The sequence below is a fragment of the Medicago truncatula genome, chromosome 3 (assembly GCF_003473485.1).
Source record: "Medicago truncatula cultivar Jemalong A17 chromosome 3, MtrunA17r5.0-ANR, whole genome shotgun sequence".
Taxonomy (NCBI): domain Eukaryota; kingdom Viridiplantae; phylum Streptophyta; class Magnoliopsida; order Fabales; family Fabaceae; genus Medicago; species Medicago truncatula.
Window position 1 is genome coordinate 31614056 of NC_053044.1, and position 23900 is coordinate 31637955.

The window sequence follows — 23900 nt, forward strand, 5'->3', positions numbered from 1 at the left end:
GAGAGGTTTTGACCTCTTGCCTACATACCCTTTTAAGGGATCAAAATTTCATGTAGTTCTCTTTCAAAAAATGTTTTTGTGTGTTTCAATTGATTTTAAGTTTTTTGGAAATGGGTTTTGAAGAAAGGAAAGAAGCCGTGAAGGCATGAGAAAAAATGGTGAGTGGTTGGTTCAATTATTAAGAAAAGAGTCTATGTTGGAATTAAAGTTCATTTTGAGTTTCTCTTAAGAAAATAAAGGGAAAATTCAATGGAGTTTTGACTCCAAGGTTTATTAGGAAAAAAAATTTCAAGTGATGGAATTTGCTTATTTTTAAAAAAGAAGAATATTTTTCTAAGTATCGCGTTCCCTAAGCATACATCTAAAGCGGTAAATCATCATACAACGTGTGTGCGTGTCGGTGCTTGTATCGGTGTACATCATTAGAGTCCATTGTCCATTACATAGGCCCTAGTTTACATTCTATGGTCTTGCAAGAATTTAAAAGAAAAATTGAAACTACCTAAATTTACATGCCAACTTTAACATAGAAATGAATAGTAAAAGACCTAAACTATAAGAAATGGAGATGAAATGATAGAATGCTTATGAGGTGAATGAAACAAGAAATAAAAATGGTTAGTAGAATAGGGCATAAAATGATAGAACAAGTTAGCAAAGAAATACGAGATAAACGGTAAAAACAACAACAATAACCAAAATGTAAAAAGTACACATTACTTGCAACACAAGAAATTAACAAATCACATTAAAAATAGTACAAACAAACACATGATCAGAGACATATTCACCACAAAATTGCATATCAATCATTCATATCGTGCCAAGACCTCATGAACAAATTATGGCAAGAAAATTCACAAGTTTAGTCAAAAAATGAACAAATCAACAAGAAAACATTACATATATTTTTTATCATTTTTTAACATGTAAAAACATCACAAAAATGTTAAAAATGCATCAAGAAACACATAGAAATTTTTTTAGGAATTTTTGCAAGAAAATTAGAACAAACAGGGGTTCAAATAGCAAGACAGCAAGGTGCAAATAGCAAGAATACTAACAAGAAAAAAAGGAATCTGCGCAGAAGGAGGCCCAAGCCCAAAACCTAAGGCCTGGATGCACAGGGAGCGTTGGATTGATCCAGGGAGGGAAACCCTAGATCCAACGCTCAGGATTGCAGGGGATTGGACCGGTCTTGAACCGGTCCGGTCTAGTGGTCTATATAAGCAAGCCTACACCGGTTCAATCACTTTGCTATGTTCTTTCTCTCTCTTCTCTCATCCTAGTGAGAGATGCTCTCGCCTCTCTCTTCTCTTCCTCCGCCGGTTTCTGGAATGAGCGGCCGGAGAAGATGAAGATCTGGCCGGAACCTTCATAGGTCCGCCGGAATCTTCATCTTCTCCGGCGAGATCTCCAGTTTTCCGGCAACCTCTAATCTCACCAGAACTTCGAAAATTTTACAACAAACTCTTCGTTTCTTCATCCTAAACATGATTCTAACACTGGTTTTCACAAATAAAGCTTGAATCAACGTAGATCTAAAGATTTTGCTACGGTTTTGAAAGTATTTTTAGGTTTTTCAGTTTTTTGAAAGAAACTCTTTGAAACTTTGAAGATCTACATTGATTCGTTCTTGTTATTGTTCTTGAGAAAGGAAAATGAAGATTCAAGTGTTACCTGTGATTTAATCGGAGATTTCGAACGAAAATCTTCGGAAAACTTCGATCTGATTCTGTTTCGTTGATTTCGTTCTTGAATCCGAAAATAAATCGGTGTTCTGGCTGGTTCGATTCTTTCTTCTTCTTCACCGGTTCAAATTCTTCTTCTTTTCCTCTTCCTCTTCACTGATTCTCTGTGATCGGTGCTTGAGTTTGCCAATGGCGAATTCGCGCCTTGAATTGCAGAGAATCCGGTTCAATGATGATGATTGTTTGAAGAATCACTGAGAACTGAACGAATTTAGTTGAAATTGTTGATGAATTGTGATTCTGGAATTCTAGGGTTCATGAATGTTCTTCATGTTCTTGATAGTTTCTGAGTTTTTGATCTAACTGAATGGAGAGAGAAACTGTGATTCTGTTTGTTGAGGTGGCGTGAATTGTGTGGATCCTCTGGTTTGTGCAGTGAATGCACCTTTTATAGGCTGTCAAGTGTGCTTGAGACCCAATGGGAGAGGGACACCTGTTTTTTGGACTTAGGGACCTCTCTGCAAAAAAGAAAAATTGAAGGATTGGACTGTAATAAAAAAAATGGACTAAAATGCAATTTTTAAACTGTTTGGGACTGAAATGCAATTTTAGAAACTGTTCAGGGACTAAAATGCAATTAAAAATAAAATTGGACTAAAATTGGTAATTTGGAAAAAACGTAAATTGAAACCAAAAATAAAATCAACAAAAGGACTAAAATGAACCAATTACAAAAATGAGGTATTTCAAAATACCTCTCTGTCGAAATTTTGACAGGAAAAGACCAAAATGCCCCTAGGGACTAAAATGACTCAACCTGACTCAGATGCAATTTTGAAATGATTTTAAACAAAGACTCAACAGTGATTTGTAAAACAAGTTGAAAAGACTCGTAGGAAAACACAAGAAAAGTAATGCAATGATTCAGAGAATTTTCAAATAACTTGTAATGCAAGAAAGACACTTTGGATAGTTTTATGCAAGAAAATCATGATTGAACACACTTTGAGACAGAGACAGTAAAATATGCAGATGAAAAGAGAGTCAAGATTCAGAGTAAAACAACAGTAAATTGACAAATATCAGTGTTAGAAAAGAAATTTGAATGAGTATTTTTAGGTCCAAAATCAGGGTATAACAATTACTTCTTCTGATAATACTTCAGAAGCTGTTTTGGAATGCTTCTGATGTAATAACCAGAATCAGATATGCAGCGGAAAAGATCAAAGCAGAGAAAAGAAAAACGAGACACAAGTAGTTATCCTGGTTCCTTCCACAAATCGGAAGTAGTCCAGTCCCCCTTGCACTTCCAAGGAGATTTCACTATAATCACAAAGATTACAAATGCTCAATACTCTCTAAGTATGAGACTTCTCAAAAATGCTCAAGCACGCACGCAAGAGTCTTCTAATGCTCAAGCACACAGGCAAGAGACTTCTGTTCAAACAAAAATACAGAGAAAATGTTTGACCTTGAACACTTGATATACAATCAGTAGTGTTCACAAATACAATGCAATAAAAACTCTAGACTTGTGAATTTCTAAGATGTATCAAATCAGTGCAGAAATTCAATGTGCTTTGTAGAATCAAATTGACAGGGTTTTGGCGCTTTTTAACTTGTATATCTCTATCTACAATCTTCAAGTCTTCACTCCCTTATATAGAGGTGTGAAAGAGACGTTGAGATGATTAGCACGTCTAAAGAGTCGTTGAGTTCCTTTGATCATCCACCAGTAATCATTTGTCTGATTTGGGTGTAGTCCTTTGAAGAATTAGCTTCAAATTCATTCCCATCTTGAAGGAACAATTCTGCAGGCATAGCTGTTGTCTTGTCTTGTAGCGTAGACAAAAACAGAGTAGTGGAGGTAGTGGTTGTACACTTGTACTTTGTCAACTCTATTAACGCAGGACAAGTACTCAGTGTTCTTCAAATGACCGTTGATACCTCCCTTTCAATTCTTCGTTCTTCTTAGACGAGGTTGAAACGAGAAACAGCTACTTTGAATCTTCAGTTTAAATTCACTGATTAATTGTACCTTCTGGTGATGATTTCGCTTCTGATGAAAACCTTGCTTCTGATGACGTCATTACTTCAGAAGCACTCCAGCTTCATAAGCACTTTAGCTTCAGACGCAGTTTTCTTCAGATGCTTCAGATTACTTTGCTCTCCATTGTTCTTCCAAGACCTATTGAAATTGATTGACTTGCCTATGGTCCTGTACACTTGAACAATTATTAGCAATAACCAATTGACAATTTTTAATATCTTGTTATCATCAAAATTTATTATGGTTTATTGTGAAACACATTTTGTTCCAACAATGACCTCTACTATACTCCACACTACAAAAGAAGATTTTTCTACACTCATGCAGCATAACAATTTCTGGTACATAATCCACTAAAAATTGTAAAAAAAAACAAAAACAAAAAGACCCTTAAAATGCAGAATTGTGAAAAAAGGAAGAAAACCACCTATGATGAAGCAAAAACTAAAACAGTGTTGAAAAATGAACCCCTCAAGCCATAAAAATCAGTCAACTAAAGTCATGCATGGTCTCAGAACCATGAAAAAAGGAAGAAAATGACCTCTTACGAAGAAGAAAGAGAAACAGTGTTCACAGTTGAACTTAGATACCGTTAGGGCAAGATTTTTTACGGTCTAAAAGTTACTTCAAAATAAATTTAAAATAAAGGCTTTTAAGAAAGAAGCTAAAGTTGTTTGGTTTCTTTGTTTTTTTAGTTTCAAAGCTATTTTTAAGTTAAATGTTGGTTGGGAAAATATTATACAAACTTTGATATTTTTTTTTTTATGTTGTCCGGATTCGAACCTCGGACTTGGCATATATTTATGCATTGTTCCTATCATCTAAGCTAAACTCACGAGGACAAAACTTTGAATTTCTTATGAATTAACATAATAAAGAAAAAATGTTTAACATATTTTCTGAAGGCTAAAAATGTTAAAAACGAAAAGATATTTTTTTTTTACAAATACTATCTTTACTCAATAATGTTTATTTTTTTTAACATGAATGCAAATTTGTATCATCGTATAAATAACTTGTTAGATATTTGAATAGGAGAAACAATTTAAGGAGCCTGAAATAATAACATAAATAATATCAAAATAGCTGATTTTTTCTATTTCAATTATACTTTATAAAAAATTTCGTTATAAGAATACCATATTTTTGGTGTCTTTTAAAAAGATAAGAATTTATATTATATTTGTTACATTGTTGGTGTCATCGAAACATATATGTTTAGTTTTTTTTTAATAAGAAAAAAATATGCAGAGTTTGTTACAATATAAAGGTACAATATATATATATATATATATATATATATATATATATATATATATATATATATATATATATATATATATATATATATAAGTATAATTTTTTTAGGCATCTATACATTTTTTGAAGAAAAGACATCTACAATTTTACTTTTGATTAGAATCAAAATTTTATAAAAATAATCATACGCATTATGCAACGCCAAAAAAATTATACGCAGTAGCGTGACAATAAAACTAACACACATAAAGTATTACTCTTTTTTTTTTGGTAGATAGACGAAATGGCAAAGCCATTATAAACTCACACACACAAGTAGAGGTGCCGGGGTTCGAACCCCGGTCATGGCATCCGGCCTAACAATTTCGGCATTTTTGCCAGTTGAGCTAGGACTTCTGGATACATAAAGTATTACTCTAAATGCTAATGTGTGTGTCTGTATATATTTGCGAGGTTGAAGAAAGAAAATAAAAATATTTAGTATCATTAAATGACAGCGTGAATAAAAATATTTGTGAGGTTGTGATGATTAAACGATATTGAAATTAAATACATAAGTGATAAAAAGATAATAAAATTCCTTTAAAAAAAGTAATAGAATTAAATGGGACCTCCTTAAAAAAATTAAATGGAACGGTTCAAAAAAAATAATAATAAAGTAGAAGAAAAAAACATATTGAAATATAATATTAAAAAATAAAAGAAAAGTTTCCCAACGTGAATTGAAGAAAGATTCTTGTGAAATAAATTGTCGAGAAGTAGTTTTTTGAAGTAATATTCAACAACTTTTGGCCAAAGCTTATTCTATTCAATTTTATGCATTAAAAAAGTACATTTTTTAGTAAGTACTTAATTGGTATTGTATTTGGCCTAACTTCTCCTTAAAAATGTAGAGAAGTTGAAAAAAAAAATCGGGTCAAACGGTATCTTAATCTCCCACAACGGCAGTGTAAAAGCAATTGAATTTGGGAGAAAAAATTCAAAAATAATTAAAAATAAAAAAATTGGAAAATAGTTAAAAGTTAAAAGTTTTTAAAAATATAAAAATAGATAAAAAAATCAGTGAGGTAGCACTCAACCAAGCAACACTAAAAAAAATTATATGCATTAGCTTAACAAAAAAAACAGACATAAAATATTACTATAAACGTTAATGTATGTGTGTATATATATTCCCGAGGTTGAAGAAAGAAAATAAAAATATTTGGTATCATTAAATGACAGCGTGAATAAAAATATTTGTGAGGTTGTGATGAATATATGATATTAAAATTAAATATATAAGTTATAAAAAGATAATAAAATTCCTTTGAAAAAAAGATAATAAAACTAAATGGAACCTCCTTTAAAAATTAAATGGAACAGTTCAAAAAAATAAAATAAAATAAAGTTAAATGAAAGGAAAAAAACATATTGAAATATAATATTCAAAAATAAAAGAAAAGGTTCCAGCGTGAGTTGAAAAGAGATGATTGTGAAATAAATTGTCGAGAAGTGGTTTTTTAAAGTAACATTCAACAACTTTTGGCCAAAGTCATTCCATTCAATTTTATGCATTCAAAAAAATTATTTTAGTAAGTACTTAATTGATAATGTGTTTGGCCTAACTTTTCCTTAAAAATGTAGAGAAGTTGGAAAAAAGCCGGGTCAAACGATACCTTAATCTTCCACAACGACAATGTAGAAGCAACTGAATTTAGGAGAAAAAAATTGAAAAATAGTTAAAAACAGAAAAAAAAATGAAAAATAGTTAAAAATTATTAAAAATTATAAAATTATAAAATAATTAAAAAAAATTGGTAAGGGGCAAAATGGAGAATGCACCCTAAAACATGTGAGGTGGCAACAACCAAATTTCACCAAATAGTAAATTACAAAAATGCTCCTCTTAAAGGCAAAATGGTAAAATCATAGAGATTAATATTTAATATATAGTAAGTAGATAGTAAGTAGATTAAAAAATGTAATAATGATCTCAAATGATATGACAATTTTACTAAACTAGTCTTAATTACTGTTGGTATAGTATACACTCAATTCATTAGAGAGTGTAAATTACATTTATTTTGAAACAATTTTTTTTTTCTTCTACGGCTACTTAAACTAGAAATTTAGACAAACAAGAGGGTACAACAACATTTACTTCAAACCAAATCGTGACCATGGGTTGGTTTCAGTTATTGTTTTATTAAATAAGTGTGACCCTATCTATGCATAAGTGAAGCTTTAAATCAATGAAAAGACTTGACTAGCTAGGTAGCTGTGAAGTTTCTGAATAATTTAATTGAACATTTAATTTATACGGACCCTATCCATCCCTTCTTCTTTTCTTTTCTGAATACCAATGCCTTATTCACTTAATGTTGGGTACTGCAGATTGCAGAAACAGCTGTTAATTTGATTTGCAGATTGGAAAACCAGGTAAATAACAATATATTTTGCTTGATCATTCATTCATGTACAAAGATAAAGTAGGTTTTCTAAAATTGTTGGAAAGATCGTCTACTTGTTGAACAAAAATTAAGCTTCCAAAGTATATTTCTACAGCAGAGTTGTTGCAGTCAACACTACTAGCTACTGAATATTAGAGAAAGATCAAGAGAATAGTTCATACGGCTTGAACATTTGCTGAAACAAGGTAACAATCAATGATATGCTCATACAAATTATATTTAGTACATGCTTTATTTTATGATCCATGTAATCACAACACTGTAGCTTTTTCTTATTCTATTTAATGTTTTAAGTAGTTACTTCAAATATAGAATTACCAAAGTTACAAAAGGGGAAATAACATTGGATTGATTTTTTTTTTTGGTTACATAACACATTGGATTGATAATCACATTATTATAATAATAATAATTATTATTATTATTAGAGAAATGTTAACTAGTGTTATTAAAGTGTCCTTAGGGCACTTGTTAAGAAGTCTACAGAAAAAATGTTGTATTGGAAATAGTTTAAAAAATAATTTTTTTTACAAATTTTTTTATTTTGTTTTGAAGGAATTATTATTAGGCTAAAGTGCACTTTTCGCCCCCTATGTTTCATAATGTTGCGATTTTGGCCCCCTATTAAAAAAAGTAGCAATTTTGGCCCCTTTCATCCCAAAATTGCTCGGAAGATGCCACGTGTCCCAGAAAAGGGGTCATAATCGCAACTTTTTGTAAAGATAAGGGGTCAAAAAACATATTTCCCTTATGTTAGGGGGTCAAAAGAGCATATTTCCCTAAACATAGAGGATCATTTTTGCCATTTTTTTTAATAGGGGGCCAAAATCGCAACATTTTGAAACTTAAGGGACTTTAGCCTTATTATTATTATTGGTAGAAATTACAAACTAGTTTAAAGATCTAATCAGCGGTCATGTCAACGTCGATTAATTGTTGACAAACATTTATTTAACGGAATAACTTAATTTTTTTTTTTTTAAGAATCTGACTATAACTTCTTTTTTGCTTAGAGATTTGTTTAAAAAAAGTTCAAATAATTTAAGGATTTGCACATTAACTAAACTTTTTTTTTTTTTCAAATATCAAATATATATCAAAATATAGCCTTAGCTTTTCAAACTCTCATCTTTAAAACCCTCTTAAATTCAACTTGCAAATCACACCGTATAACTCAATATTTCATTTTGGCTTAAATGTCTCCCTGCATTTTTATCACTTTTTAGGATTGGTCCCTACATTTTTATTTCATCATCTTGTAATTATTCCATCATCTTGTAATTTGTTAATTATATAAAACAAAAAAAAAGCCACCATCCAAGTATTTTCTCAACAATTTTGTGTGCAGAACTTGAATATCAAGGACCATTGCCTTATTTCACTTGATGATGGCTACTGCATATAGCAGAAACAGGTGTTGTAGTGTCTGCTGCAGAACTTGAATTGGAAAACAACAATCATTCATATATAGTTGTTGATCAATCATACCATATGAAGTTTTTTAGAACTATTACCTTGAAATGGAGAATTAGTTGGTGAAACGCAGAATTGATATCATGCTCTTTTATCCTCTCCTTCTTACATGCAAACATAATAACTACCACTTTATTATTGCATATTTACATTTATGAAAAGTAATATTTAACCAAAATTATATTTCTACAGCAGAGTTGTTGCAGTCAACACCACCTTATTATGATCTTGATGATGCTAGCTACTGCATATTGGAGAATGATCTTGAACATTTGCTGAAACTGCTGGATATAAGGTAATCATACTTTTAACAATTTTAATTAATTTCTTAAGTTTTATAAATCAACTTGAGTTTTATGCTTTTGTATTATTTTTTAGAGAACACCAACTTGAATGGATAAGGATTGAATCAATCAAACATAGTCTATCTGTAATAAATTTTCTGTTCAAGCCATGTTATCTTTTCTTTTCAAACTAAGAGCTTAAAACCTGAAGCCTGCTTCCAAGTCAAAATCCTCAAAAATGTCCTCTAATTTCAAGCATTGAAAAAAGGGGAAATAACAGTGGATTGATACATACTGACTTAAGTTACAAAAACTTCAATATTTTAGAAAGCTACTACATTGATTAAATAAAAGTTCGATATCCACTATGAAACACTAACAGGAGAGGAGAGCCTTACCATTTTGTAAATGATATGAAAGGATTATTTAATAAGTTGCAACTAAGCAAGGTCCTATACTTATTAGTTACAGGATCCTATCTTTTAACTACGCGCACAATATGCCAAAACTATAGTATGCCAAACTCCAACAATTTTGTAAAAGTTATTGACTCTGCAGCTTTTGTTTGCTGCAGAACATGAATTGCAATAACTATTACTCCTAATTCTCTTGATTGAATCTTTAGTATTGGATGGACTCCCTGTTTCAAATTACTTTGATGAAAAATGTGTCATCAAGTATCATTTTTCAAATGAACAGACTTCGAACAAAGAAAATCTTACTGCACAAAAAAATTCTTTGATGAAAAGTGTGTCATCTACTATCATTTATCAACCATTTTATTTCTCAATACACAATACAACACACACACAACCATATATATGCCTAACTTTGATCTATTGAAATTTATTTAGATGGCAAGTTTTTTGACTGATTTGGCGAAGCCTTATGTGGATAAATTGATAAATGGGGTGATCGCAGAGTCAAGTTATATATGTTGCTTCACGTACATTGCTAAGGATTTTGAAGAAGAAAGAGTTAGTTTGGAAATAGAAAAGACAACTGTCAAGCAACGTGTTGATGTGGCAACCAGTAGAGGAGAAGATGTTCAAGCTAATGCTCTTTCTTGGGAAGAAGAAGCCGATAAGCTTATTCAAGAAGACACAAGAACAAAACAAAAATGTTTTTTTGGATTTTGTTCTCATTGCGTATGGAGATATAGAAGGGGAAAGGAATTGACAAATAAGAAGGAGCAAATTAAAAGATTAATTGAAACTGGAAAGGAACTTTCAATTGGACTCCCTGCTCGTCTTCCAGGTGTTGAACGTTATTCATCCCAACACTATATTCCTTTTAAAAGTAGGGAATCCAAATACAAAGAGCTTTTGGATGCATTGAAAGATGACAACAATTATGTAATCGGGTTGAAAGGAATGGGGGGCACAGGAAAAACTACATTGGCCAAAGAAGTTGGTAAGGAACTTAAGCAGTCCAAACAATTTACTCAAATAATTGACACGACAGTGTCATTTTCTCCTGATATCAAAAACATTCAAGATGATATTGCTGGACCCTTGGGATTGAAATTTGATGACTGTAATGAATCAGACAGACCCAAAAAACTATGGAGCAGGTTAACCAATGGTGAAAAGATTCTTCTAATATTGGATGATGTGTGGGGAGACATCGATTTTAATGAAATAGGGATTCCATACAGTGACAATCACAAAGGCTGTAGAATTCTTGTAACCACGCGCAATCTCTTGGTGTGTAACAGATTAGGATGCAGTAAGACAATGCAACTCGATCTGTTATCTGAAGAAGACGCATGGATCATGTTCAAAAGGCATGCTGGTCTTAGCGAAATTTCAACTAAAAATCTGCTTGAAAAAGGGCGTAAAATTGCAAATGAATGCAAAAGGTTACCGATTGCAATTGCTGCTATCGCCAGCAGTTTGAAGGGCATACAACGTCCGGAAGAGTGGGAATGGGCCTTAAAATCCTTGCAGAAAAATATGCAAATGCACAATGTTGATGATGAACTGGTTAAAATTTATAAATGCTTAAAATTTAGCTATGATAATATGAAGAATGAGAAGGCCAAGAGACTATTCCTCTTGTGTTCTGTATTTCGAGAAGATGAAAAAATTCCTACCGAAAGGTTAACCAGACTTAGCATCGGAGGAGGCCTTTTTGGGGAGGATTATGTCAGCTACGAAGATGCTCGAAGCCAAGTTGTTATATCCAAAAATAAACTCCTAGATTCTTGTTTATTGTTGGAGGCCAAAAAAAGTAGAGTGCAAATGCATGACATGGTTCGTGATGCAGCCCAATGGATAGCGAGCAAAGAGATTCAAACAATGAAGTTGTATGATAAAAATCAAAAGGCAATGGTTGAAAGGGAGAAAAATATTAAATATTTGTTATGTGAAGGCAAGCTTGAGGATGTGTTTTCATGTATGCTTGATGGTTCCAAGCTTGAGATTCTAATTGTCACTGGGCATAAGAAGGAAGGCTTCCACTGCCACGATTTGAAAATCGATGTCCCGAATTCATTTTTTGAAAATAGTACGGGCCTTCGAGTTTTTTATCTAATCTATGATAAGTATTCTAGTCTATCTCTATCATTACCTCATTCAATTCAGTCGTTGAAGAATATTCGATCTCTTCTCTTTGCAAATGTCATTTTGGGTGACATCTCTATTTTGGGAAACCTTCAAAGTCTAGAGACACTTGATTTGGATGGTTGTAAAATTGATGAATTGCCTCATGGAATCACAAAACTAGAGAAACTGAAATTATTGAACTTGACATCTTGTAGAATTGCAAGGAATAATCCTTTTGAAGTGATTGAAGGATGCTCGTCACTTGAAGAGTTGTATTTCATAGGTAGTTTTAATGATTTTTGCCGAGAAATAACTTTCCCGAAATTGCAAAGGTTTGATATTGGTGAATTTTCAAACTTAGTGGATAAATCATCATTGAAGGGGGTGTCTGATCTTGTAATCTCAGATAATGTTTTCCTATCTGAAACAACACTCAAGTATTGTATGCAAGAAGCAGAGGTTCTTGAACTAGGAAGAATCGAGGGGGGGTGGAGAAACATCGTACCTGAGATTGTTCCTCTGGATCATGGTATGAATGATCTAATCGAGCTTGGTTTGAGATCCATTTCACAATTACAGTGCCTCATTGACACTAATTCTCCAGTTTCAAAAGTCTTCTCCAAGTTGGTTGTACTAAAGCTCAAAGGAATGGATAATTTAGAAGAATTGTTCAATGGTCCTGTTTCCTTTGACTCTCTGAACAGTTTAGAGAAGCTGTCCATCAATGAATGTAAACATTTAAAAAGCTTATTTAAGTGCAACCTAAACCTCTGCAATCTAAAGAGTCTTTCATTGGAAGAATGCCCGATGTTGATATCCCTATTTCAACTGTCAACTGTTGTTAGCCTAGTGTTGTTGGAGAAACTGGAAATAATTGATTGTGAGCGCCTTGAAAACATAATAATAGTTGAAAAAAACGGGGACGAATTGAGAGGTGAAATAATTGATGCTAATGGCAATACAAGTCATGGCTCAATGTTTCCGAAACTAAAAGTTCTTATTGTTGAGAGCTGTCCGAGAATTGAATTAATACTTCCGTTTCTCTCTACTCATGATCTTCCAGCACTAAAATCCATCAAAATAGAAGATTGTGACAAGTTGAAATACATATTTGGTCAAGATGTCAAACTTGGTTCGCTCAAAAAATTGGAGCTTGATGGCATTCCGAATTTGATCGACATTTTCCCAGAATGTAATCCTACAATGTCTTTGTCCATTAAGAAGCCATCTTCCATTTCTGAGTCACAAGAACAATCAGAGCCAATCAAATGCAATATGTTTTCATGGACTGATATCTATTGTTGTGGTAAAAAATATGGGCACAACAAATTGAGGAGTACCACAATTACGAAAATCCCATTGGTTTCTCAGGATCAACTGCTGGATAACTTAATGGTAACCCTCTTACCTTCTTCTGTGATGTTATTTTGTGTACTTTTTTAAGCCAGTCTGTCGGACTTGTATTGTAGGAATCATTTGTTTTTATTTTCTTGAATTCTATATTTGCTCACTGAGATTATATAATTGCAGGAATCAAATTCATATCCTCTTAACATATGGGAAAGTGCTCAATGTCTTTCAAGACAATCACATATCTTGTGCAATATTAAAAAGATTACACTCTGGAAAATTTCAAAGATGAAATCAGTATTTATCCTGTCTATTGCTCCAACAATGTTGTTGGAGTCATTGACAATCTATAAGTGTAATGAATTGAAGCACATTATAATAGACATGGGAGATCATGACAACACTGGTGGCAATAACTGGGGCACTGTCTTCCCAAAATTAAGATTGTTCGAAGTTGAACATTGTGAGAAATTGGAATACATAATTGGACACTTCACTGATGATCATCAAAACCACACTGAGATTCCTCTTCATCTTCCAGCATTGGAGACCTTCGTTCTTCACAATCTGCCAAGTTTAGTCAGCATGTGTCCCAAACAATATCACACGACATTTCCACAATTGGAAAGACTTGTAGTTGAAGAATGCCCGCAGTTTATTGGTGATTTCATAACTCATCATTCAATAACAAGATCGGTGGACGGTACAATCATCAAGGTATTCATCTTTATCTCTATATATCTTTGTTGTTTGAAAATCTAAACTTGATGATTTTAAGTCAACATATGCTTTTAAATGAATAATGTTCAAATCATGCCTGCAAAAACATTAAAAAAAAAAAATTCAAAGGATGATTAAACATGCGGTTTTTTTAAAGAAGTAATTTTATGTTGGGACAAAAAACAAAACATAATAATTTTATGTGAACTAAAAACATTTAATTTTTTTAAACAAGTACATTTTTTGTGTCTAATATGCACCTCTTGAAATTGGTTCAAGGGTGGTTTACTATATGAAGAACAGAAAAATATTAATAAAATATGAAGAACAGAAAAATATTTTATTATAATTTACTAAAATAAAGAGGGGTCCACCTTTGGATGGTCCATATTAAAATATTAGAAAAAATAGTGAGTTCATCTCATCTCTCTCAGAACTCTTATTTATAGAGAAGATGAACTAAGCGGTTGCCACTTGCCACTTAAGTGAAAGAATAAAAAAGAGAAATATATAAATAAAAATAAAGAGATACAAGGACTATGCAGACATTAAACATATTCCAGGTACAACCTAGCTGAAAATAAATCATGAAAATATAAACCAGATAGATCAACCTTAATCAATCCTAACAAAACAATCACTCATTACGAACGCAACTCAGTGAACTCGCGTACGGGCACAAAATCAGGTTACAAAAAAAAAAATGACGAGTAAGCGTCTGTAGGATCAAACAAGGTTCATAATTGGCGAATGGATTGGCCGCCAACATGGTATCAAGATTCATGTACCAACAACCATTGAACAAAGCAATAGCATAAAAACTCTTTTGAGCATAACAGTCCGATCACAATCACAAAGACTAAGATGGATAAGAAGTTAGTACTAGAGAGTAGCCCGCCCGTCTTCAGTCTTGCAGATCTTAACAAAAGTGGAATATCAGAGAATCAAGCAAGCACAGAAACACCAAATCAACCGATTTCAAAGACGTGTTTGAACTCAGATTGAGGGATGAGTTCAATACGTTAGTAACCAAACAACCCTTTTGAGTTAAGACAACCAGACCCTTTCGGGTTTGAGAATCCGACCCACCACATAAAAGGCCATATCTATTGCCACCATCCACTCTCATAACAGAAACACACGGCAAACACACAAAACAAAAATGAACGACAACCTAGACCAAAACAAACAACAACACAGAGCAAAAATAAAAAAAACGGTGAAACCCGAGCCTAAACATATTCGGAAGGCAAGATCAAGATCTACCGTGAAGCTAGCAAACCAACCCTTGTAGCACCTGAACATAGCAAGAAGAACCACCAAAGCAAACCAACCCCAAACCCACTTAAGTGAAAGAAAATAAAATAGAAACGTATTTTCGGGCCTCGATTTGTTCCAGTTTTATTGAGGATTCTTTTACTATAAATATAGACATTGTATCAGTGTAAACCTTGAGATAGAGGGGGCTGAAATAGGTTTAGAAAGACAACAACAAAACTAGGGTTTGTATAGAGTTTGTCTCTTTGGAACAAACACTGGGATTTGAGGGTTGATTCACTTTGGGAAACACCATTAGGATTGAGTCTATTGGTTACGGGAAGAGATTGGGACTTTGGATAGAATTAGGCGGGAGACGTATTCTTATAACTCAGTGAAACGGAAGGCTGCTCTCTCCCTAGACTAGGTCAATTTGGACTGAACTGGATCTTGGACCGAACTAGGTCAACAAATTCTCCTGTGTTCTCTCTTCTTTTCTCTGTCGCTGTTTTCTACTTTTGGCTTGTGTTTATAATTGTTCCATACACTTTGTTTTGGTTGTTTGATTGTCCTTGCTCCACACATCAAGTTTGTTATTGGTGTGATTTTTGTTCGAATTCACAACACCCACCATCACGACACCGAACCTCGAGTCTCCAAAACACTTAAACCACTTCCAAACGACAACTAACAGATCGAAGACGGAAGAAACATGCTGGAGCGCCAGAATGAGGAGAAGGGAATAGAGGAACAAAGAAGGAAATAGAGGGACAGAGAAGGAAACCCGTCGCACCAAAACTGTGATGTGGAGGTTTTGAGCTATTATCATTAGATCGTGTGTTGTGAGTCGCCACACACTTCACATTTACTCTTCGTCTGCTAGTAATTTGTCGAATTGAGGTCTTGATATAACACGTGTTGTAATTTTAAATATCCATGTTCCCACTGTTTGGGTTTGTTGGAGGAACTTGTCGTTGCCCGAACATAGTCATTTCTTGTTAGCCTTATAGTGTGTTTGGACGAGGTAATTGGAAAATTTTAAAGAATTTAGAATTCTAGGCAATTTAAATGATTCAATTAAATTACTTTCATTTCTCAATACTTTTGTTTGGATGGAGTAATAAGAAAAATTATTGTCATCAATTTTGGGCAACTTTTATAAGTTTTAATTTTTTGGGCCAAATTTAAAAATTGAAATTAAGGGTCAATTTGTAAATTTCAAAAATTTTGAGAGGTCAAGTTATAATTTTGAAAAAATTGAGGGGTCAATTTGAAATTTTTTGAAAATTTATTGGGGACCAAAATGCAAAATTTGAACAAATATAACAATGAAGAATTTTGAAATTCTTAACTTTTAGGTGTCTATTGAAATTCTCTAAATTTAACTTGAACAAGTACTTCATAAATTTCCATCATTTTAAAAAAAAAAAATTAAATTGTTTTCCAAACAATAAAATTCACCTCAAAGTATTTGAATTCCCTCATTCAAACACACTCTTAGAGTCTGTTTGTTTTGGCTTTTCAACAACAAGAAGCACTTCTACAAACCTCAAAAAGTGGAAATTGAGTTTTCAATGTTGTTTGGTTTGGCTTTTTAGAATTGCTTCTATCCTCCAACAGCAATTATCCTTAAAGCTAAAATTCCTAACTTTTGGCTTTCCTATAATCAATTCTACATTAAATTTTATATTTTGATTATTACAACCTATTATTTTCTTTTATTGCCCTTTATCAGTTCTCCTTCTTTTTGCTTTGTAATTAATTTGATGAACCAAATTTAATCAGAAGACTTAACGAACCAAATTAGCCCCCGAAAAATATTTATGGTCATGAGTTGCCAAATTTTTGAATTTTCCTTTACGGTATCTCCATTCAGATTTACTGTATTTTTTCTTTTAACTTTCTTTTACGCTATAAGACTGTTAATTATTTAAGGTTTTTTTCTTTTGGGGTAGCCAATGCTACCCATAGCCCTTCCTCTTTGTCTACAACTTATACAAAAATGTGAATGTAGGGGTTGATTTAATAGAGGAACATATGAAGTAAGGATGTGAGTTTTTTCTTTTTTAACGAATGGTAGAACGATGGCAGATTGAAAAACAAAAGGGTTGGGGTGTTGAAAATTAAATAACAATATTAATTTAATTAAACAAAAAGTTAAATAAATTTAATCCAAATAAAAAGTTAAATAAATTTTAATGGGAGGTTTTTAATAATGTAATAATGTTACATTATAATGTAACAATATTAATTTAACTGAAAACACTCTTAGGTTTGCTTCCAATTTTTTCTGTTTCCAGCAAAAGGTCAAACAAGTATTTTCTACAAGAGATAAAAATTCCTTTCTTTGAGTGAACTACCTTAATTCCAATAAACACTTGAGTTTGAGTTGTTCACGGTTCTTCATTTCAATAATGATAACTTATCTTTGAGTTCCTTGTCTTTCAAATAAATCATCTCCTGTAACAATAATAGCATTATAGTTTTCCTCAATTCATTACAGTTAAATAGTGTTCAAGTTAAGAATAGAAGTTTCTTTTTACTAATTCCTAAACTTCATTACAATTATGTTTCTCTTGATATCGGTTGAGCATATCAAATATCAAATATCTCCACAGCCTATTATCATCTCTATTGTACTTACAGAACTTTGTTATTCTTATTTTATGCATGTGTTTATTTCCCATTCATTTATTGCAGGAATTGAGTGGGAATGTCGAACATTTTTGTGCTTTGGAAAGTCTCGAGGTAGATCACTCCAATGTAGAAAGTATCTTTCGTGTCGATGAAATAAATGAACGGCAAATGAACTTAGCTTTGGAAGACATTGATTTGGATGTTCTGCCTATGATGACATGCCTTTTTGTGGGTCCCAACAATTCGTTCTCCCTCCAAAACCTTACAAGAATAAAAATCAAGGGATGTGAAAAGTTGAAAATTGTTTTCACCACTTCTGTAATAAGGTGTCTACCACAGTTGTATTATATGAGAATTGAAGAGTGCAATGAGTTGAAGCATATCATTGAAGATGATTTGGAGAATAAAAATTCCTCAAATTTTATGTCTACAACAAAGACATTCTTCCCAAAGCTAGAAAAAGTTGTTGTAGAAAAGTGCAACAAGTTGAAATATGTGTTTCCAATCTCCATATGTAAAGAGCTTCCTGAGCTAAATGTTCTGATGATAAGAGAAGCAGATGAGCTGGAGGAAATATTTGTAAGTGAAGGTGATGATCACAAAGTGGAGATTCCAAATCTAGAATGTGTAGTATTTGAAAATCTACCAAGCCTCAGTCATGCCCAGAGAATTCAATTTCAAGCTGTAAAAAATCGTTTCATACGGAATTGTCAAAAACTCTCTCTGGAATCAACAAAAATACATGACTTGTCTGCTTCATATTTTCGCATCGGTACACACTCTATCCAATATTTTTAAAAACTATTACATGTTTGCTGTAAATTATTACATACGATTTGTTTAAAGGAGCGGTAAGAGGTATGCATGCATAAGTATTTCTAAAATGTAGTGACCTATCTAATAGAAGCTTTAATTTTATGTAAAATTTAATTATTAGGTAGATAGATAAACAATTTTGTGCATCTTGAAACTTGAAAATGGTGATATACAATTGAAAGTGGAAGTTTTTATTTTATTATTATGCTTGAGTTACTATATAATGATGTTAATCTCTATATTATTTTGCTGTAGATCCTGAATTGTGTAGGTATTTCAAGACTCGGTTTCGACAACAATTTCAAAAAGAGACCAAAGGCAACAATAGTGGTAATGAAAATCCAGAAACCTCTAAAAAAATTGCTGTTGGGGTTGAAGTTAAAGCATCATCAGAACATGAGCTGACTTCTCCAAAGGTCAATACCGATCTATTGATTCAAGCTTACCGCACCAGAATTTAATCAACTTGACAATGTATTTGATTCAAACATGCTATTTTTTGTGCAGAAAAAAACAAAACAAACACCAGAGACAGAGCATGAACTTGTGGAAAATGTTCCTGATTTAGAAATACCAACAAATTCAAAAGTGATTTCCAGGCCATGTCAAACTGCGTTAGAATTTTAATGGATGTAATTAATAGCTGAAGATCATTATTGCTTCTGTTCTTGTTACAGGAGTTGATGAATGAACAATCAATGGAGCAGCAACGTCTACTTGGAGAACCTGATACTACCGTCAAACCTTCTCAGGTAAATCATGTAATGTCGTACCACCGCGTTGTGCATATAAAGCTAAAAATGAAATACCGAAAGAAATATATTTTATTTCAAGTGAATCTTACAAATATGTACAACTAACTAATTTACATTTCTATTGTATGCAATTAGTTGGAGGTGTCTACCATTTCAGAAACAAAGAATGTAGCAGAAACGTGTTCCACCAATTCACCAACAAAGAATGAGTCACCTATACAAGTAGTTACTCCTTGCTAGTATTCTTTTTGACACTTTGTCTATGCAGGAATTGACTTATACTACAATCTTAAACATCTTTTTAATTTTAAGCAGGTTAGCGAAATAAGTGTTCAAGAAGGAACTACTTCATCTAATGCCAAGAGAAGAACGACATCATCACAGGTGAGTTTATTTTATTTAACAAAGCCTTCATATTAACTTGGTCTTTTTATTACAATTCAATGACCATGGAATTGGATTTGTAAGAATCAAGCCTTAAACTAATTTCGATATATTGAGAAGAAAAAAATCGGAATCTACAGCTTTTGAATTTTGAAAAAGTTGGATTTATGGATGATGATTTGTCCATTCTCTCCTTCCGAATCTTTCGTCCTTTTCGGTTTGACAACAGATATTAAGAAAGTACAAAATTAGACAGGTTTAGTCCATTTTATTCGTAATTCATTCAATGCATGCTTTCGGTTTTTTGTAAGTGTGCAAAAGAAAAAACATCTTTCATTATATTTGGTTTCCTAAAAGAACCAAAATTTTGGGACAAAAATAAAAACTAAAAGAACCAAAGATCAAGAACGGACGGAGTAATATGTATTGAGGCTAATCCAAAAAAACATATTAAGACTTCATGATGATATCATTTGTATGTTTGAATTTTTGTAGGAATATAGTGACGGCGAAATGGCCATATCTTCTCCTCCAATTTCCATGACAAGGCATTTTTCCACTCAAGACATTCATGTTAATAACTTGCAGGAAACTAGTAACACTGATGATGATCAAGGTGAAGACTCTTTGGATCAATTTTATTTTCTTAAGTTATCTCATCACCCTTTTCATTTTGAAGTTTAAATCTCTTCTCTCACACCTTTTGTTCAGTTTCTCTAAATGATGATGCTGTTATAAAAGTAACCTCAATTGTTGAGGAACCATTTTCTAAGGATGTTGAATTTAAAGTTCCAGAATCTAAGCTATCCCTTATCATTACTTCGCCTCAACAATTTCGGACTCCTTCAATGCTTTCCAAAGGTATATATTTTCTCCCTTCGTTTTATTTTTAAGAACATTATTTGGTACTCAGAGAGGACTAATTATCCTTTTTCTATACTTTCAGGGGACCCTTCTCAACCAGATGAAGAATTAGTAAGTTCATCATCAGGTCCATTTTTTCATTAATAATTGCCATTCGATAGGTTTCCTATGAAACAAGATTTAAACTAATTTTTATATAAAAAATAAAAAATAAAAAAAATTCAGTCTATTGCTTCCGAATCTTATATCCAAAGTTAAGGAGAATCGTTGCTCAATATTTGTAGAGGCTTAACACTGAAATTCTTGTTTTCTATTTTTAATTTTATCTGTAGTGGAATCAGACTCTTGCAAAATATAATATATGGTGTAAAATAGTGAGGTTGATCCATTATAAGATATGATATATCATTTAGTGATTTAAATCTGTGTAGGAAGATCTTGATGACCAAATGGACATGACTTCTTTTTCCATTGCTACTACAGAGACCAATGATGAAGGTGAAAATGCTTTGAATCTATTTTTATATTCTTATGTTACTTCGATATTCATCGCCCTTTTGATTTTGAACTTTATCCTCTCTCACAATTTGTTTAGTTTCTTTTCTCGGAATGATGATGCTTTCAAGAAAGTAAGCTCAAATATTGAGGAACAATTTCCTAAGATTGATGATATAATAGTAGTTTCCAAATCTAAACCCTCTCCTTGGATCACGTCTTCTGTTGCATCTCAGAAACCTCCGGTGCCTTCTAAAGGTATTTTATTGCTTGCATTTTATTTTTAACTAACTTTGGTGTGCTCAAATAGGCTTAAATATTCTTTCCTATACTTTCAGGGGACCCTTCTCAAAAAGTAGAAGATTTCAGTTCTTCTTTGCTTGTCAAGCATTTTGATTATGAAAACTTGTCTTTGTTGACTGATTTCTTTGTTAAGCATCCTTCGGTTCTTTTAAACGACACTTCATTGAGTAACAGATACAAGGGTTATGCCTACAACTGCCTAGCTGAGCTATTGAAATTCCTCCAAACTCATAGTGTGTTGGATGTGTTAGGTTCAAGCCACTCTGAATTTGTTGAGTTATTACAAGATGTGCGCAAATTTGGTTTTGATAAGGAATGGTTGGATGATATTGAAAAACGCGCTTTGTTGCCTGGTTTACAAGTCTCTCAAGATGCATTGCAAAAATTGTTGGACTCAAAACACATTTTGACACAACATGTGGAGGATCTTAAGCATCAATTGGCTTCCTGTGAAGCTGTTTTGCAGAACATCACTCAACAGGAGGCACAAATTTTACATACTCGGGCTGCTTTAAGTGATCCTATTGGCTATTAGACTATTTTATTCCTTGCATTCGCTCAAGTTGTTCCCTGCTTTGAATATTATGTATTGCTTGAGTAGTTTTCGGTTTCTCATCTCAAATGATTGAAACAATCTTACTGAATTTGTGTATTTTGAAAATTATTATTGATTGTTGTATGATCATCGTATGTTATACATGTTGGTCATGAAGTATTGATATATTACTTATTTCAAATAAGAAAACATGTTGAACAAATATTGTTATATGGAACACATTTCAAATGTATCCTAAGATTCAATAAACAAATCTTGACTAAGAGAAAAGTCGAGATACACGACAATATGCAGAGATGATGAACGAATTTAGTTTTTTGTAGATTTAATAGCAAGGTTGTTAATTATAGTCGGCACCTACAGCGGCAGCTGCAATATAAAGGATTTTGAAGTCTCCTCAATGGTATTACCACCCAATATGGATGTATTAGTGGTATTTTTCTGCATTTTATCGCAAGAAGAAACATCGCAGCGTAATATGTTAGTGTGTAGCCTCTAAAGATCGGATAGACTGTTCAGATTTTTCATCTCAAAACTTTTGAAAGGGCTAAGAATAAAGTTGTGTGTTGTATGTGATTAGGTTGGAGCTATTCTTGGAAAAGGGGAAAAGAAAACATTGTATAAAGCAATTGATGCACTTGGTACACATCTCCTAAGTACCCTCAAGCACCAAATATCAATCCATCATGCAATTGTATCTACATGAACATGATCATCCAGTAATTCATAGGGACCTCAAGTGTGATAACATACTTGTCAATGGACATCTTGGACAAACAAAAATTGGTGACTTGGGTCTAACAGCGATTCTTCGTGTTTCGCAACCAACGCACAGTGTTATAAGTACTTATTTTTTTCTAGACAAATGTTAGCAGCAGCGAGAATTTGTTTGTATTAGGAATTGAAGACTTGATCTTCTTCATAATACTCCTTTTGTGTGCACCAGCTCGTACCACTGGACTTCTTCTACTGTGGGAGAATCACCAGAACTGTATGATGAAGAATACAATGAACTTGTTGATGTGTACTCATTTGGCATGTGTGCTTTGGAAATTATTACATATTATTGTCCTTATAGTGAGTGTGCTAACACGGCGTAGATATACAAGAAAATTCAGATATTTTGTAAAGTCGGGATTCATACATAAACAATTTTGGTTCTAATCTGTTTCCACTTTGTAAAAATTAACCAAGTTGACTTTGAAATTTCACAAGAATCTCTGAATCTCTCTCTTTGAGGTTTCACAATTTTACTGTTTTGAGCCGCCAGGAATCAATCAATTGGTTGGTAGGTTAGATTCCAAATTCATATGAAAAGCAAAGTGTTAAGAAGCATAAACCAGTTATTATAGTATTAGTGGGGCTGCCATTATTGTTCTTATCAACCACAAGCAGCCACCTCTTTGTGGGCTAGTAGCTTCTTGGCCCCCACACTTGTATTTTCCTCCACCATTTTAAATGTGGTGAGAACCAATCAATATTTACTCTGTTCATAGTTACCATCAAATTAATATTTCAAAAACAATTTACAATTTACTCATTTAGATTATAAAATTGTTTGAATCTAGTTATAAGACATGTTAATTTATAGAACGTATATTTACTGAAATTCTTTTTGTCACGTATCTAAAAAGAATTTACTTCACATGTTGTGGATATGCTTATTTACTTTATAATTAAAATTTTAAAATACGTTGTATCATGAGTAATTTCAAAGAGTAACGTGTGTATCATAAACTCTTGCTCAATAGTTGAGATATTTTTAGTTATGTGCAAGAGTGAATTTTCTATAACATAGAATATCACATCTAAAATCTAAAATAAACAAAGCACGCAACATCTAAAACATGTGGCAATTCTTGGTTGGAACATAATAATATCCAAATCCTCATATGTCCCTATAGAATCTTAGAATCCCACTAGATGAATCTTAAATTCTGGCATCTTCTTAACAAAAAGGCAAATTTTGATTTTGAGATCTTTGCTCTTGCCAAACAAAGCATAAT

At 32.6% G+C, this 23900-nt stretch overlaps 1 protein-coding gene across 1 annotated transcript; it reads left to right on the plus strand.

Moving 5' to 3' along the window:
* The first annotated feature begins 7433 nt into the window (after window positions 1–7433).
* On the plus strand, window positions 7434–22181 carry LOC11438061 (uncharacterized). Its single transcript, XM_039832052.1, has 16 exons — window positions 7434–7639; window positions 9123–9222; window positions 10066–13152; window positions 13288–13824; window positions 17785–18493; window positions 18793–18953; window positions 19045–19125; window positions 19215–19289; window positions 19428–19514; window positions 19608–19676; window positions 20172–20292; window positions 20388–20537; window positions 20623–20651; window positions 20972–21038; window positions 21141–21293; window positions 21374–22181. The coding sequence occupies exons 3-16, from the start codon at window positions 10066–10068 to the stop codon at window positions 21871–21873; spliced, it is 5826 nt and encodes a 1941-aa protein (XP_039687986.1). The 5' UTR covers window positions 7434–7639; window positions 9123–9222; the 3' UTR covers window positions 21874–22181.
* The last annotated feature ends 1719 nt before the right edge of the window (window positions 22182–23900 follow it).

What these genes read in the sequence shown, in the direction of transcription:
- LOC11438061 (XM_039832052.1), top strand. Translation starts at nt 10,066, where the DNA reads ATGGCAAGTTTTTTGACTGATTTGGCGAAGCCTTATGTGGATAAATTG. An exon ending in CTACCGTCAAACCTTCTCAG is followed by an intron (nt 19,290 to 19,427) that starts GTAAATCATGTA and finishes GTATGCAATTAG; the next exon opens with TTGGAGGTGTCTACCATTTC. An exon ending in TCCTTCAATGCTTTCCAAAG is followed by an intron (nt 20,538 to 20,622) that starts GTATATATTTTC and finishes CTATACTTTCAG; the next exon opens with GGGACCCTTCTCAACCAGAT.